The sequence below is a fragment of the Euleptes europaea genome, chromosome 15 (assembly GCF_029931775.1).
Source record: "Euleptes europaea isolate rEulEur1 chromosome 15, rEulEur1.hap1, whole genome shotgun sequence".
Lineage (NCBI taxonomy): Eukaryota > Metazoa > Chordata > Lepidosauria > Squamata > Sphaerodactylidae > Euleptes > Euleptes europaea.
Genome location: NC_079326.1, coordinates 5,087,046 through 5,104,263, shown reverse-complemented (window position 1 = coordinate 5,104,263; position 17,218 = coordinate 5,087,046). Strand labels below are relative to the sequence as shown.

The 17,218-nt window shown below is 41.2% G+C and overlaps 1 protein-coding gene across 1 annotated transcript in view; it reads right to left on the bottom strand.

Moving 5' to 3' along the window:
- The window catches only part of ERCC3 (ERCC excision repair 3, TFIIH core complex helicase subunit), a 33,902-nt gene that overhangs the window by 2,199 nt on the left and 14,485 nt on the right, over positions 1-17,218 (bottom strand). The window contains exons 6-11 of the mRNA XM_056861427.1: positions 14,394-14,598; positions 13,483-13,797; positions 12,732-12,916; positions 5,912-6,114; positions 3,174-3,270; positions 2,852-2,969 (exon numbers count right to left, since the gene is read on the bottom strand). Coding sequence (XP_056717405.1) covers positions 2,852-2,969; positions 3,174-3,270; positions 5,912-6,114; positions 12,732-12,916; positions 13,483-13,797; positions 14,394-14,598 — 1,123 coding nt within the window. The remainder of the gene's footprint in view (positions 1-2,851; positions 2,970-3,173; positions 3,271-5,911; positions 6,115-12,731; positions 12,917-13,482; positions 13,798-14,393; positions 14,599-17,218) is intronic.

Below are 17,218 nucleotides of genomic sequence, written 5' to 3'. Positions count from 1 at the left end.
TTAGCACACATAAAAGCACATATAAGAGTTTAAATAAAAAGACAACTACTTCAGGAGTAGACATTTAAATTGAATGGTCATTCTACATCACCACAATCTGAATACGCAGTTTTAAAGTTGATGACAAACCTCTTTCAGCTTGCTCCTGAAATATTGGCTGCTGCTTACTAACAACCCTATCTCATTCACACTTCAGCCTGCAACAGATTTTGCCCAACTTCTGGGACACAAAATATATAAGGAGGACCAAGACCATGGTTACACAGCCCGGATAACCTACAAGAACCAATATATAAGGAGGGTTTATATTTTTCTAAAGAGTATGATGGTCACGCCATGCTTGGCATTTACAGTACATGCTGTATCAACAAGTTTTCAAACTACGAACCCAAATATCATAACAAGACAGGCCTATAAATGGATGTGTGTTATACTTTGCCTTTATCACAATCAAGTCACTGGATTAAATGTCATCCATTTGAGATACCTAAGCAAGATGACTGGAAATCATGGTTCTGTAACGTGCTAAGTTCTGGCTCTCCTGAGTCCAAGCTGAACTGTCTAAATCCAACATGCACCATGGTTCTATGACTTAAGCATAAAGGTTAATTTCTGTAGTATCAAATAACTGTTTTTAAAAATTATAAAAAGGTTGAGTATGCATACATTCTTCTTCAATAACTGAGGGTTGCACATTAACATGACAAAAACCTTGAGAAATCAAAATTCTGTAGACCTCCTGCTGCCGTCAGTGAGTTATTAACACCAACTTATTGCCAGCTGTAGGATTTCTGCAAATTCAAAGGTTGCAGCTTGGGAATGGACGAGAATCTCTCTCAGACAAATGAGCCGCCAGTGATTTCCTATTTCAGTTTAAAGCATCAATTTCTCTCAGAAAGCTTGGCAGGAACCAGTTTCCTGCCACACTCCATGCAGTTTTGCAGCAATTGTGGATTCTAGCTGATTCCAAGTATAGTGCAAAGGAGACTACCTCACATCAATCAGCATATATAGCCCAGATACATTAATTACTTTATGTCTGGTGTATCATAAGGAGAGAAGTCATGCTCACTTGCATAGCATAAGGAAAGGGGTCACACATATCACTTGGGTAATAGGAAGCCATGAAGTACATTTAAGATGCATAACTAACATTAACACAGTTTGAATTTACTCAGACTCAGTAGGCTGAATGTAATCTAGACATATACATGGTGATACTACAAGTACTAAAATTCAGCAATCTGGTGTTAGAGACACTCATACAGACATTCTTATGTTGTATTTTCCCCCATAAACATGTTGAAAACAAGAATCATTTAAAGGGAGGAAAAAAGAATACATTCCTAGCTCATATGGTTACAGTGAAGAATTTAACAAGCCAAGTGACACTTGCAATGCCTTAGGTGTGGTGAAGCAATAGGTAGGAATCCTTCACTCCATGCAGTCCCTTTCTTTGGCTGGATCCAAAGAGCTGCCAGAGGAGCTCCACTGAATGAATGGAATTTTCCCCAGCTTCTTCCTGCTATAGCCTGCTGAACTCCAGAAAATGCTGTACTTGGGAGAAAGTACTCTCAGGACAGCATGGGAGGCAAAGTAGAGAGGGTCTGTAGCGGGAGGAAGGAACTGGCAAAAATCACACCCTGTTCTACTGGTTTTCCATTAATGAAAGATGATGTCTAGATCCAACCCCCTGTGCTTCAACATTGGATAATTCTACTTCCTCCTTCCTAATGTTACATATACCCAATGCATTGCTTTCTACAATAATAGCTTTAAAAGCACACAAAATATACATAAATTTACAGTTTTTCTCCTACCACCACATTTGGCATTATTGCTTTGCTCCTTGATTTCAGAATTTGGAGGATTTTGTGAATAGTTCTATACCCATTATCTTAATTCTCTGATCGGGCTTCCCTGAACTATTCACTTTTGGCGGGGAAGACGACAGAGTATTGTGGTAACCAAGCAGATTCATGATCAAGGAAATCCAATTTGGAAATATTTAACTAAGAATGCAGAGGCCACCTGCTAGACAGTTTAAATGTACAACTGCACACTTGAGTCAAATTTGTCACTATTTGCAAGGGTACATCTTAACATGAATGGCTCCTTACTAGCCAGTGTCTGGAGGCAATCTGGGCCAGTCTGATAACTGAATGGCAATGAAGCAAGAATTTGTTTTTGTACCCCGATTTTCTCTACCTTTAAGGAGTCTCAAAACGGCTTACAATCACCTTCCCTTCCTCTCCCCACAACAGACACCTTGTGAGATAGGTGGGGCTGAGAGAGTTCGGAAAGAACTGTGACTAGCCCAAGGCCACGCAACAGGCTTCATGTGTAGGAGTGGCGAATCAACTCGGTTCTCCAGATTAGAGTCCGCCGCGCATGTGGAGGAGTGGGGAATCAAATCAAGTTCTCCAGATTAGAGTCTGCTGCTCTTAACCACTACAGCACACTGGTGTATGCTCTTTCAAACCCCAAACCATAGTTACAAGAGAAGTGAAACAACTGCCTTGGAAGTTCAATGAGAAAAATTAAAATACAGCCCCTTCGGACTAAGGCCTACTAAAGTGTGTCTTTTAAAGACATACCAAATGCTAATCCTAAGTGTCATATGAGAAGTAATTAAGCAGGGAGGGGGAAGGGAAAGATGGCCCCCTACTGCAATACTTTTTGTAACTACTCTTGAATTGTGTTTTAACCTGTGACCTTGAGCTGACAGTAATAAACCAGGACAACGGCAAATTGCACATGCTTAGTTGGCTACATGAGTTGACTTCTGTTAGCTTCATGCTTGAGCGTTCCGTTAAAATTCAAGGCACTCAAGGAACAGGACTTCATGTACCTTTTTTGGCTCTCAGCACTCGTCCCAATCTTTGAGCCTCCTGTCTTCGAGACCCACCATGGGATGAAATCTGAATCAGAACATTGGCTTCTGGCAGATCAAAGGACGTATCGCCTACCTACAATACAAAAGAAGCCTCTAAGCAACAGGCTATTCCCATATTGATCAAAGTAAAAATTGAAGGAGCCACATAAGCTTGTGGGTTATAATGAAATATGCATCAACATTACAGTGAGTCAAAGCAAGTTTTTTTTAGGTTGTTCAAAACAGCAAGGTAATACTGCAATCCAGTATGATGATCAGCAAGAATGTCTTTTATCACCTTGGAAATGAAGATGGTGTTGATTTTGGGGTTGTGTTTGAAATTTTGCAAGATTTGCATTCTCTCCCCCTGTGCCGTAGGTCCATATATATAAGGTCTAAGACGGAGAAGCACAGAAAAAAGAGACAAGTATAAGAGTTTATTAAACAGTCTCAAAAACAGTGCACGTTTAAAAATTATCTGCTTCACATATTTTTGTTTTATGAGAACACCACTTTTTCTTCTTTTTAGCATCCGTACTTAACTTCTGTTGATCCACACAACTGGGGACAAACCTATTGTGTCAGACACCCCCTTCCATAGAAATAAATATTGGCAGTTGTAAACATTATTCGTTTGATGTGTGCCTCCTGACTCAACAGACCAGTGGGCTAAATATATTTGGTAATCCCACATGAAAGGACAGAAGCAGCTGTTAAAATAGAAAAAGGTGTTTTCTTTGCTTAAATCCACTGAGCTAGCACATTAACAGCTGTACTCTCCTTCCCCCTTTCCACTTGTGTCCTTGTGCACCAAAGCACCTTTTGGATTCAATTCTTCTACTCTTATGCAGGGAGATTCAAATCTTAACATGCAAAGGATAAATTAGCACTCAAGTCAACATGGTAGCCCTGATCCCCTTATGGCACGTTGTCCAGATGCGTACACAGTTTAGTGGGGAAACACAGCCCAAGAGAATGCTATGTTTAATATTAATGAGACAATCTACAAACATTTGCTCTAAAAAAATTATAAATATGGAACAATCAGTGATATTTGTTGCTTGCTGACACCTTGTCAGAAGATGATCAGCACAGGCATCTTTGTAAGCTTTTCAAAAGCCATAGGAACAATGTAAAAAAATACTAAAAAAAAACAAGAGAAGAATATGTGAAGATGTGGATTTTTGGTCTCTTCAAACGTATCTCTCATTTTCAGGTGACTTAAGATACTGCAAACCATTTCTCAATTTCACGTACAAAAATGAGTATTAGTTTAATCATTTGGCACTGTGGTATGTATGTATAGCCTACCATGAGCTAATGGGAAAGCCAGAATGTATATATAAACAAACACTCAATACTACATCTAAAACAAAAGGGTACCCTGATTAATTCTGGGGAGATTTTCCAACTATTCTTTCAGTATCAACATAAAATTATATAGAACTCTAGGATACAACCACGAATACACACACACATATCACAATGATGCTAATACCTACATACATATATCATCACAATGATGCTGGAGACCTAGCCAATGCAAACAAGGAGCTCCCCCCAAAGCAATTCCCCCCCTTTTTCTTCAGCAGAGGGCCTCAGCTCCCATGAGCATTCCTTTGCATGCCAACTGGCATGACATGAACTGGGATCTCTCTTTCCATACCTATAAGAATAAGGGCCTTTTCAAATGAGTTTATACTGTAATAATGATGAGTTCTTTTTTTTGTAGGAGATTCATGTCAGTTTTCAAGCTCTTTGGTCATCCAGATATCATATTTTTGCAGCACTGAAATTGCTACACTATAAATGTATACAAGGGCCTTACAACATTTCATATTCAATTCTTTTGCTAGAATTTGCCCTTTTCACTTGCTGCTTTACTGCTGTTCCTACATAAACATTTTTTTTCAATATACATCTTGAATTTCAGCCATCTGAACATACTGCTGGTTTGTTATCTTTTAGTTTTTTTAAAATCTGACCCAAGAGGTGATCACATTTTCATTACAACTGAATCTGCTAATACACAGTGGAATCAGCTGCACAAGAGCATATCACTTTCTAATTTAAAACTATTAATTCTTTTAGATTACTATGGCGACAGGACAGTAACAGAAGATCTAAATATAATTTTATATGGCTTGAAAAGATTACGTCAATATCAATACTGGTAAATTTTTATGTAGAACAGAAATGTACAGGTAGCTACATCAATTTACCATCACTGCAGGCTAATATACACTAGATTTCTGTATGGGGGGGAACCATAAATGTTCATTGTTTCATGTGACAGGGTATTCACTGTGCATATTTGCTGTGGGACTATGGAATTAACTGCACCTTCCCACTCAGCCAAATAAGTTGCCTGTGAGACTAACTACATGCAACTACTATTCTTTCTTCTACAGACTTTGACCTGGTAGAATTCCCTGCCACGTGAGATCCGGGACCTGCAGGACTTGAAGCAATTCCGCAGGGCCTGTAAGACTGAGATGTTCCACCAAACACGTAGGTTGAGGGCTGCAATGGTTTCCATCTTGTTGGCCTCCCTACCCCCTCCTTTTTTACTGCTGTATTGTTCTTTTGCTGGGATATGATAATTTTTAACATTTTCCCTCTCTTGGTTCCCGCTATGGTTTTGCTTACTGGATATGGACTACGGCGCCTTGGATTTTTAAGTATGTTTAGTTTATTGTTTTTATGACAGTTTTAATTGTATATAACTGTTGTAAGCTGCTCTGAGCCCGACCTGTGGGGAAAGGGAAGCATAGAAGTCTAATAAAATAATAATAATAAATACATGGAAATTCTACCAGTGTCTGAAATGCATCCCATCTGAAGCAGCCCTAGAGATAGAAACAGACTCTAGAGATAGAAGTGGACCCTCACCCATCTCCTGACCACAAAGTAGACATTAAAATCCTGTATTTTAATGTGAATGTAAATACAAGCAGATGAAAGAATTTAAAAATCCAAAGCGTCAAATCTTACAGATTCCTTCACTCTTAGGTTTACACATTCATCAATACTCACTTGCCCAACCTAACGGCATACTCCTTAAGAGCAAACACATTGTCTGCAAAGACGATGATCTTGTCATTCCTTCGTTCATGAAACTTAATCAGGAACTGGCAAGCTCTGAATTTGTTTGGGTTCATGGTATACAGAAGTATCCGCTTCTTTGTTTTAATAGCTACATATTCCCTGTAGAACTCAGGAGACATTGGACACCACACCTAAAATATTAAAAATGCACACAATTATTTCAGTAAGAATTCAGAGGAATACTGTGCAGCTGACAAAAGCCTAGCATGTAATGTGGTACGAAGGCGGCTGATAGTGTTAATGCTTGCAGGAAGGATGCTGGGAATTATTTAAAACTCCTTGAACAACAACCAGAAAGGGGAGAGTGATAAATTCACGAACTCCATTAGGCAAGGCAAGAAGCAGAAGGTCATTATATGATGTTAGATGAGTGGCTTGATCACCTTCCTATTGTTAATGAGAGCTCCACAATGTGTTTGTGGACAAGAACATTGCAACACATGTGTGAGACAAGTGCAGCAGGGCTGGGCAATTCCTGCTATACACAACAGGAAATGGCTCCTTGGCTGTGCAAGGTAACGCTGGCATAAAACACCTGGGGACTGCTCAGTTGGATGCTACATGCAGTGCAATTGGCTAGTGCCTTCCTTGTCCTCCTTTCCATCCTATTCATGCTCTGAAAGGCTTTTCTGTAGGGTTTTACTGTCACTTCAAGAACAGGGCTAGTTCCCATTATCAGAACAAGGGAATGAAACACAATCTTCCAACAAAGAAGCAGAGGAAGTGTGGTAACTCTTATTTTAAACACACTCAAAATTAACTTTGCTGGGTATAAGAGACAAGTGTGCGTCCAACTTTAATTCAGAAAAAATATTCACAAAGTCCGACAATGGAGTTTTGTAATATCTTTCCACAGCAAATAGATCCTGGGGACTCTGTTCCACCTCCCCAAGAAGGTACCTTTTTAAGGTACCTTTTTAACCACAGGCTGGAAATGTTTAATTTACATTCCAATTGCAAAAAAGGGAGGCATTAAAGACTGGTGTATCTAGACTATTGCATGAATATATCACACAAGTAACGTGATGCTCAATATCTTACATCAAAGATTGTTAGCATATATGGAATGAGAAATGCCAGATGTTCAAGCTGGATTCAAAAAAGGAAGAGGCACTAGAGATCATATTGCAAATTTATATTGGTTACTGGAGTATACAAGAGAATTTCAGAAGAAAATCAGCTTATGTTTAACTGATTACAGCAAAGCTTTTGACTGTGTGGATCATGAAAAGCTATCATTGGTTTTAAAAGAAATCGGTGTGCCACATCACCTGATTGTTTTGATGTGCAACCTGTACTCTAGATAAGAGGCTACCATTAGGACAAAAAATGGAGAAACAGAATGGTTTCCAATTGGCAAAGGTGTCAGACAAGGATGTATTTTATCTCCCTGTCTGCTCAATCTGTATGGAGATCATAAGGAGAAACTGGATTAGATTTAAATGAAGGCAGAGTGAAAATTGGTGAAAGGAACATTAACAATTTGAAATCTGCAGATGACACCACAGAATATAGTGAAGACTTGAAATGACTACTGATGGTTAAAACAGAAAGTGTCTAAGCAGGATTACAGCTGAACATCAAGACGACAAAAATAATGACTACTGGGGAATTTCACCACTTTAAGGCTGATGATGAAGAAATTGAAATCATTCAAGACTTTCTATTCCTTGGTTCCATCATCAACCAAAGGGAGACTGCAGCCAAGAAATTAGGAGATTGAGGCTGGGAAGGGCAGCCATGAAGGAGCTAGAAATGATTCAGAGTAAGGATGTCACTGAAGATCAACGTAGTTCAGTACCATAGTATTCCCCATTACTATTGTATGGGTGTGAAAGCTAGACAACAAAGAAAGCTGACAGGAAGCAAGTTGATTCATTTGAAATGTGGTGTTGAAGAAGAGTTTTCTGGATACCGTAGACGGCCAAAAGGACAAATAAGTGAGGTCTAGATTAAATCAAACCTGAATTATCTCTAGAAGCTAAAATAACTAAATTAAGGCTATGGTACTGTGGTCACTTATGAAAAGACAAGAGTCACTGGAACCCATCATGAGATTGGTTGATTCAATCAAGGGAACCATGGTCCTCAGTTTGCAAGACCTGAGCAAGGCTGTTAATGACAGGATATTTTGGAGGTCATTCATTCATACGGTCACCAGGAGTCAGAAACAACTTGATGGCACTTAACAAGCACACACATAAGAACATAAGAAAGGCCCTGCTGGATCAGACCAAGGCCCATCAAGTCCAGCAGTCTGTTCACACAGTGGCCAACCAGGTGCCTCTAGGAAGCCACTAACAAGACGAGTGCAGCAGCACCATCCTGCCTGTGCTCCACCGCACCCAAAATACTAGGCTTGCTCCTCTGATACTAGAGAGAATAGGTATGCAGCATGACTAGTATCCATTCTAACTAACAGCCATTCTAACTCTCCTCCATGAATATGTCCACTCCCCTCTTAAAGCCTTCCAAGCTGGCAGCTATCACCACATCCTGGGGCGGGGAGTTCCACAATTTAACTATGCATTGTGTGAAAAAATACTTCCTTTTATCTGTTTTGAATCTCTCACCCTCCAGCTTTAGCAGATGACCCCATGTTCTAGTATTATGGGAGAGGAAGAAAAACGTCTCCCTGTCCACTCTCTCCAAACCATGCATAATTTTATAGCAGGTACTTTTAGATTATCATTTTTTTCTGATAACTAAATGTCTTACTACCTCTAAAACTGAAGCATATAATCTAATATTCACATCACTAGCATCGTATTACAGATTGTGCCAGTTGTGCAGCTATTCCTGCCATCAATCCCATGAATGTTAAATGAATCAGAGCAGATTCAATGAACATGAATCAAACAGGGCCTGTCTGATCACTCAATCAGCACTGCCCTCTGCTGTCATTGGGATGAACTGATTGTTTAGGAGCAGGTTCATTACTTTACATGGTAAAAACTGGCCAACCCAACTTGCGCAGAGTAGATTTTATGCAAAATATAATTAGAAGTACATTTTTGAAAGGAAGTGAAAAAAGGCTAAAAAGATGTTCAGTTCTTCATCCAATGTCAGAACTTTCTCGTCTACACAGACCAGCCAATCTAATGCTTTCTCATTGTTCTGAAATAACTACAGCATGCAAATAACCTTTCCTTTTTTCTTTTCCTTTTATTCCTTAGAAGCTCCTTGATCAATTGATCTTGAGCAGCATATATCTAGTGTTGGAGGGATATAAGGATTGAAACAAATCTTGCCACTGACAATGCAGCCTTGGGGTCCCTATCGCTTAGTAAAAAAGGCATTATGTCAGTCACAGAGGCATTGGATTTGTATATTAAAAGGGGGGAAATATAGTGTGATCGAAGTTCCTCGTAAAAGCGGCATTCCAAAAGTGTGTGGGCTAATGAGTCAATAGAGCCAGAAGAGCAAGGGCAGATCCTGTCTGAGTATGGTATATTCAGAATTCTGCCCTGCATTACCATAGAAGGGTTAGCATTCAATCTAGCCAAGCAAAAAGCTCTAGAGACGAGTTGTCAGATAATATGTATAGGCAGGCAGACCACGTGGCAGGGGTATTCCGAAGAACTGGGATGAACAGACGCGACGAGCACCAAAAGTAGTGCTGTTATAATCGAGCTCTTTAATGCGCTTTTTAATTTTGGTAAAAGCTTCAGTTTTCCCAAGATCTAATAACATATCCTGCGAGAAGCCCAACAACGACAGTTTCTCATCTAACATTTTTTGCCATGAGGATTTAAAAGGGTTATGCTTCAGAGAAGCTAGGAACCCCTCAGTGATAAAGCACAGTTTAAGGTGTAGTTTAAAGGCGGCCAACCACGCCCTAGCTTCAAGTGACATTTGGCCAAACTCGGAACAAAGAGTAACGCCAGCAACACATCGAGGGGCAATTAGGAGTTTTCGTAAGAACCGAACCAGTAGACGATCTATAGATTCATTGATGACTGTTATCCAGATGGCAACACCAAAGAGGATAATTGGGGTAATTTTTAGGTTAAAAACCTGAATAGCCCCTGGAATATATTTGCCACCTTTGGTGTGAAAAAAGTTGATAATAGCACCAACCCCAGGTTTAATTTTGTTGGACACTGCTTTTTGATGGGAATTCCAATTTAGGTTATGGGAAAACAGAATGCCAAGGTAAACAAACTCCTTGACTTGGTCAACCTCAAAGCCATGTAATACCCAGCGAAAAAGAGGCATTTTTCTTCTCTTAGTGAAGATCATAATCTTAGATTTATGATGGTTAAGACCTTATGATGGTTAAGACCTTCCCTAGAGCAGAAAAAGTTTGCCAAGATCTTTTCAAACCAATTCTTGTGCGGGACAGGAGAACTGCATCGTCAGCATAGAGTAGAATTGGGGTGGGGTGACTTGCAAGCTTTGCGGGGTGGCAAAACTCTGAAAAATTGGTTGCCATATCATTCAGGTATAGATTAAACAAGAGAGGAGCAAGGAGGCAACCTTGTCTAACTCCCCTGACCAGTTCAAAGGGCTTGGTTAGGTCTCCTTGATTGCCAACATGCAAATAACAAGCATCTTTATAGACAAGCTAACACATGGAAGAATATAAGGTAAACAAATTGAATAATCACATAACAACTTCCAGAGCAGAATTTCCCACTGGGTATGCTCTGGCTTCATTTGTGAAAAAATCTTTATATATCACTTTAATATTTATTAAGACTGTACAGATCTATTATTCAGGGAAGAGGGAAAGTTCACAAAGGGCGAAAACGAATGGTCGCTTTAGCCTCCTTTATTCCCTGTTTCAGCCAGGATCGAATGCATGCGTTTTGCCGAATGTGCAAAACTGTTAGTGCCTTCTCCTAGAAATCAGTTGGGTCCTGTGAAAGTCCACTACTGAGGGTAGGGAGGACCCTCTATAACCATACATCATAATGAGGGGGGTGATCAACTAAACCCCTCTTCAACATTTGTGCAAGCTTTTAAATTCACCACTTGTGCTTGAGGAAGGGAAGGAGGATGTTTTGGCAGACACCTTCTTCTTGCTGTATTCCTTCCATGTTATACAGCTTAATGTTCTGGGTGGTTTTCTGGGGTGAAGTAGGAACACAGGAAAACTACTGTGGGAGTGGGAAGGTGCTAAAATTGCTCACAGAAATGCAACTTGGTTCACAGAAACCTTGGATCCAGCCCAATGTGTTCACCTGAAGCTACAGATTTAATGTTAGGAAATAGTCTATGTTCAAAAGAGAGCTTGAGGAAATGATGGCAACCTCCTCATTTTAAATTCTATAGGAAAAAAGTCATTGCTCCACAACAGCATCCTAGTCCACAGGGAAAGCTTCCAGAACTAGCCCTTCAAAAAAATCAAGAAAAACAACCCACTGACTAGGGGCCAGTACAGCAAAGACTGGATTCTCATCAATTACCGGACTGAGGCACTGTGTCCAATCTGAGAAGCCTCCTGCAAAGAGCTCTGCTCCTCGCACCCAGGAAATTAAGATAAGGATTCACTTGGCAGATTATCTGTCCTGTGTGAATGTGGTCTTCTGGTTATCTTTCTCTTGCCTTGAAACTTAATTATAGAGAAAGGTATGAACTCTCATTAGGTTTTTGCTGAAGCTGCAGCAACAAGGCATAGCCTTCAACAGAAACTACTTCTGTATGAAATTGAATGGCATAGTTACTGCATGACTTCAAAAGACACTTTTATTTAAATGTTTATAGGCCAAATAAGAATTCAAGGTGGCTTTATTAATGCTGGATCGCTTTACATGTTCCAGCCCTGGCAGCAAAGGTACGTTCTGACCACACTTTAGCAAACACTGACTGAAATAAAATGGGGGAAGGAGATACTAATATTCAGCTGCAAAGTCCTACTCAGCTTTATTGTAAGTTGGTGACAGTTTGTTTACAGATTTTAGTTTTGCCTTTGGCCTGCTACAGAAAAGCTGGAGAAGAGGCAGCAATGAAAGCTCCTGTGCAACTAATGGCCATCATGAATCTGCATGTATTTTTTTGATGTTACACTAATGGACACTCAAGTGCTATCCGCCACTTTGAGATTAAAAAAAGCATGGTTAGAAATCCATAAATCTAGGCAAGCTTTTTTAGTGGCAAAGTGTAATGCCTTAGACTCAGCCAAGACACAAGGGAGAAACAAAATTATTGCAGAAGAACTCAAATGCCCATTTTGTCCAGACCAAATACACTCCCTAGCCCACATTGTTTTAGCTTGTTCAAAAAATAATATTGCACAAAATAAATAAAACAGCTAATGACACTTTCTAACAAGCGGATACTGCATTATCTGCTATCAAGTAGATTGGTGAATTGCGTGAGAGATGTGGCAACTTTTCTCTTCATAGTGTCAAGAAAAAAATCAATCTTAATTCCCCCCTCTTTTTTGTTAAGTGTGAATATGAATAGCCAATGGCTGTTAAATCTAAGGGAAGGTAAAAGCATTTTATACTGCTATAACAGCTCTCTTTTAAAAAAAAATTATCCCATGTTTTCAAAGATTTGTATTTAGATAAATGGTTCCTAAATTCAGTGGTTTTGAAATCCATGAACAGCAGGCTAATAATATTTCTGAAGGCTAAGCAAAGGTACATGTAGGCAGACAACCTCTGCAAATTTTGACAGGTTTATTTCTTTTATTTCCCATTCACTTTTTTGCTGGCAAGGCTGGATCTGAGAACTCTCTGAACATTCTGCAGCTCAGGAAGTACAACAATAGTGACAACAAGCAGGGCACACTCATTACCTCGGCACACTGGACTTTAGCGATATAGCCACTGTTCTGTAGCTCCATCCAGTTGGCTTCATACAATTTAGGCCCAATGAGGAAATTCAAGTCTACAATTTTGTCATCTTCTCTGACGAGGGTAGCTGTCAGTCCAAGTTTGCAATGGGCTTGCACAATGGTGAGCACACGTCTGAACATTTTTGCTAAAGAATCACACAACAACAGATCATGATCTAGCTTCTAAAAGGAATGTAGGAAAAACCATTCCAGTGAGAACTCAATGAACTTAATTTACTTTAGGTAGCATTAAATGCGTAAGCCAAAAAATTAGACCTTTCACAGAGTTTAGCCCTATGTTTTATCAGATAAACTTAATGTGTCCTATGACATATTTTATAAGGCTCTAGAAACACTACCCACGCCTCATTACAGTTTGAAGAAGAAAACTTCTCCATAGTTTTCTCAACCTCAAACAAAATTAACAACCTACAAGGTGTAAAACAACTCTTATCACACTCAAAACCTTAAGCTTCAACACCATGCACACTCCCCCTCACTGGCAGTCTTTAAGCAGTGGCTGGACAAACACTTATCAGGGATGCTCTAGGCTGATCCTGCATTGGATTAGATGGCCTGCAGGGGGTTGGATTAGATGGCCTGTATGGCCCCTTCCAACTCTATGATTCTATGAACTATGTAGCTCACTAATGCTGGGCTTGATGGGAGGGGAGGGAGGCATTGTTCAGAGATGTGAACATGGTTTCTTTACCAGGTATGGTGTGTACTTCATCAAGAATCATAAGGCCCCACTCTTGACTCTTCATCCATTCCATTACTTTCTCTGCTTCCCATGACCTCTTTGTCGTGTGTCCCAACATGGAGTAGGTGCTGATAGCAATGGAACAGCCAATTGGCTTGTCTTTGGCATCTGAAGTAAAACGACAGATTTGGCTGTCGTCTATGGTGGACCACATTTTGAACTGGGCTTTCCATTGTTCCACAGAAACCGCAGAGTTGCCAAGCACCAGGCACCGCTTACGGACCGTACAAGCAGCTGTCACTCCTACAAGCGACTTGCCTGCACCTGTGGGGAACAAAAATAAACAGTCTGATCAAAAAGGTCTATGTGAAAATACCCCTCTTCATAGGGCAAAGAGAAAAAGGGTGCCAAAAAATCCCCCAAACAAATTACCATACAAATCCCATTAACCTATTCAGGAGCGCTCTAACCAAGAGAATGCTTACTACAGAAGGTCATACAAAGTCACTCCTCATTAATGCTCTTGTCACATGTATGTGGAAAAGCTTAGAAAATCTACTAGAGAGTGTTCAAAGCAAACAAGATAGCTCTACTGCTCAAGCCAAGCAGGCAGACCTTTATGCTGGATGGGAGACCACTAGGAACCATATGTAGAGCTGTTTGGGATGAAAAATGGTATACAGGTATAACAAGTATGCAACTTTAAGCATTCCCATTAACCCCCCACCTCCAGCAAAATAAGCCCTGTTTTAGACTATCCTCTGCCCTTGCAAGGTTAAAGCCTAACAGGGCAATTTTAGGCATGTTGACCAGAAATAAGTCCCACTATGTTCACTGGAGAATACTGGCAGTCAAGTACACATCAGACTGGCACTGCAAGTCTGAGAAAAGAATTCTTAGCTTAAATCCCACCAACTCACCACAGGGCAAGACAATAACACCAGATCTAGCACGGCCATTCCCAAACATTTTTCTCAAGCTCTTCTCCTGGTATGGTCGAAGAACAGCTGTGGGTTTCAAGTCTATGTTTATATCAGGATTCACAGAATCATTTCTGAAGTCATACTCTGCTAATAGAGGGTACTCTAGCTGAATGCAGCGCTTCTGAAGTTCTTCAATCATTTCCTAAAGAAAAAAGAGGCACAAAATGGGGAAAGCATATTCTTAGAATGTTACTTCTTTTTTCAGACTTTAGGAGAGCATTGCAATCTTCCTGGAAAGTGAGAAAGATATTTTGCTATATTTAAAATAAAGAATTTCAAAAGACTGCTGCACAGAAATGCTGCAGAACTATTATTCAAAGGTACAAGAAAGTTTTGCACATTTTGAAGCAAGTTTATGCATCATTAATAATAAAGTAATAACACTCAAGTGTTTATCAGATTCATTGTTTCATGCTCTAACAAATGTGTGTGTGTGTGTATTATTTTTATACTTAACATGCCAGCTAACATGATGTGCATTCTGCATCTTTGTTATTTCAGTTCTTAGCCAGGTTCAGGTTAATGCCAACCAGCTTCTCAGACTGAGCCCATATGACCTTAAGCTAAAAGGGGTTATTCAGGAGGGAATGCCATCTTTTGATACTTTATAACAGCTTTTAAGGACTAGAAAGAACGATTCCCTCAAAAGGATCATAACCAATTAAATAATCTGGGTTGTTTCCAGAATTCTTCTAGACTTTGCTTTCCTGATGGCAGAGACAACCATGTATTTCTTCCTCATTTTAACCTTCTTCTATAGTGTAAACAGTGCAGGCGTTAAAGAATATTAAACATAGCTTTCCGTGTTAAGCTGGCTAGTGTTTGTGTTAAAATCGCCTCACTTTTCCTTCACATCAGCTGTGAAGCATGCTAGTGACCACAAAGGTTCATGCTCCAATAAAAGTAATGTCTAAGACAGTTCTGGTATCAATGATTTACAGAAAATTCTGCTGAGGCCTAAATAAGTTATTCGAACACAATTCAGGCACACTGGAATTTGTTGATACTAAGACCAAGGTAGTGAGGTGCAGTCTCAAATCCAAATTTAAAGCTCCCTGAAGGAAAAGAAGGCCCACAAGCACAACTGAGTCTAGGGACTCTTCAAGATGCAGAAAGACCAAATCTCACATTTCTTCTTTCATGCAACTGAGAGGAGTGATATGATTTTGAGAACCGCAGGGGGCCACTGTCAGGCTGCTATCTCGGTTTCGTTATTGCCTCTGTCTCTGTGCTGTATTGTCTGCCCCCCAAGGTCGCATGCCTAAGCCTGGGAACTCAGCTCCCGGGAAACTGTATTCCTGCGTGTAATCTCCCGCCTTTCCTGCCTTATAATATCTCCCAGCTAGTGAGCCTTTCATAGCTGTCATTTTATTCGTTTGCACTGTATGCCTATTTGATCAGTAAAAGCCATCTGTTTGGACTCTATAAGACTTTGTGGTGATTTCTGGTTCTGTGGGCCAAGGGCTGACATTATGACAGCTATCTCTTCACCGTTCTCCTAGCCAGGCTGGAGCCCAGGGGGGGTTCGCCTGCCACTTGGATGGGAGCTGTGCAGCTCTCCAGGTGATCTACTACCCTGGAGCCCTTCTCAGAGGACCCTACTCTGTTACAGGACTTAATCGCTGAACTTTTCCGGACGAACCGAGAGGTTTGCCGCTTGAGGGGACTGGTACACGCGCAGTGGCAATCTCTTACAGGACGTCTCTGGATGTTAACATCGGAGGATACTGATGCTCGTTTAGATCTTCAGGACTTGGATCAATTACTGGACGATGCCCGATTGGCGACTGAGGATTTACAAATATTAACTGGACTTTTGGATAATCTTATTTCTCGACAAACTCTTTCTACCATGGCGGGAGCCCCGCCGGAGGGTTTTTCCCTGATCCCGGATGCGGCCAGCTGCCAGGCTGAGGCCAAGCGAGTCGCTATTAGCACCGCTCTTCTCCTTGTGGAATGTACAAAGGACACCCCGGTAGCCACCTTGGCTCAAGTTTTGACCCCGACGTTTGGAGCCGAAGCATCCGCACTGGCGGTTCGAGTACAACCTCTGCTGGGCGGGGAACCTGACCCCATACTCTTGCTCCTCGAGACAGAACTTTTGCCGCGCATTACGGCAGAGGCTGCCCTAAGACTTGAGAACGCCAAAGTCCTTGCGGATCAGCAAGCCGCCGAAGCGGCTAGGGTCGCAAGAGAGAGAGAGGCAGCGGAAGCAGCCAGGGCGGCTGCAGCAAGGAATCAGGCGAACGTGGACACGCGCCCCAAGGACTATGTACTGGGACTATCAGGTCTAACTTTTTCCCCGGCGTTTGTCCCGTCGCGTGCGACCCAACGCGCACGCCGTTTGGCTGACCGACGTCGAGACTCAGATGAGTCTGAAGACGAGGATTTATATGGGGATAGCTCTCAATGGGCCACGAGCTTCCGAACCAGTAAGCCTCATCTTACTGGTGGCCCAAGTGAGGAGGTTCATCTTTTACGAGCCCAGAATCGGGAGCTCTCCGACCGTGTTGATCAACTCCAAGAAGTAATGGAACTTATGCTTCACGAGAACAGGCAATTACAACAAACCCTGATAGCTCAGAGACAGCCCGTTCCGATACCGGGTCAGGGGGTACCCGTACAACCACCCGCTAATGTGCCTGCTCCACCCTTACCTCCTGGAGCTCCTGTTGCTCCTCCGCCCGGACCACCCGTGCAACCACCTGCTAATGTACCTGCTCCACCCGTGCCTCCCGGAGCTCCTGTTGCTCCTCCGCCCG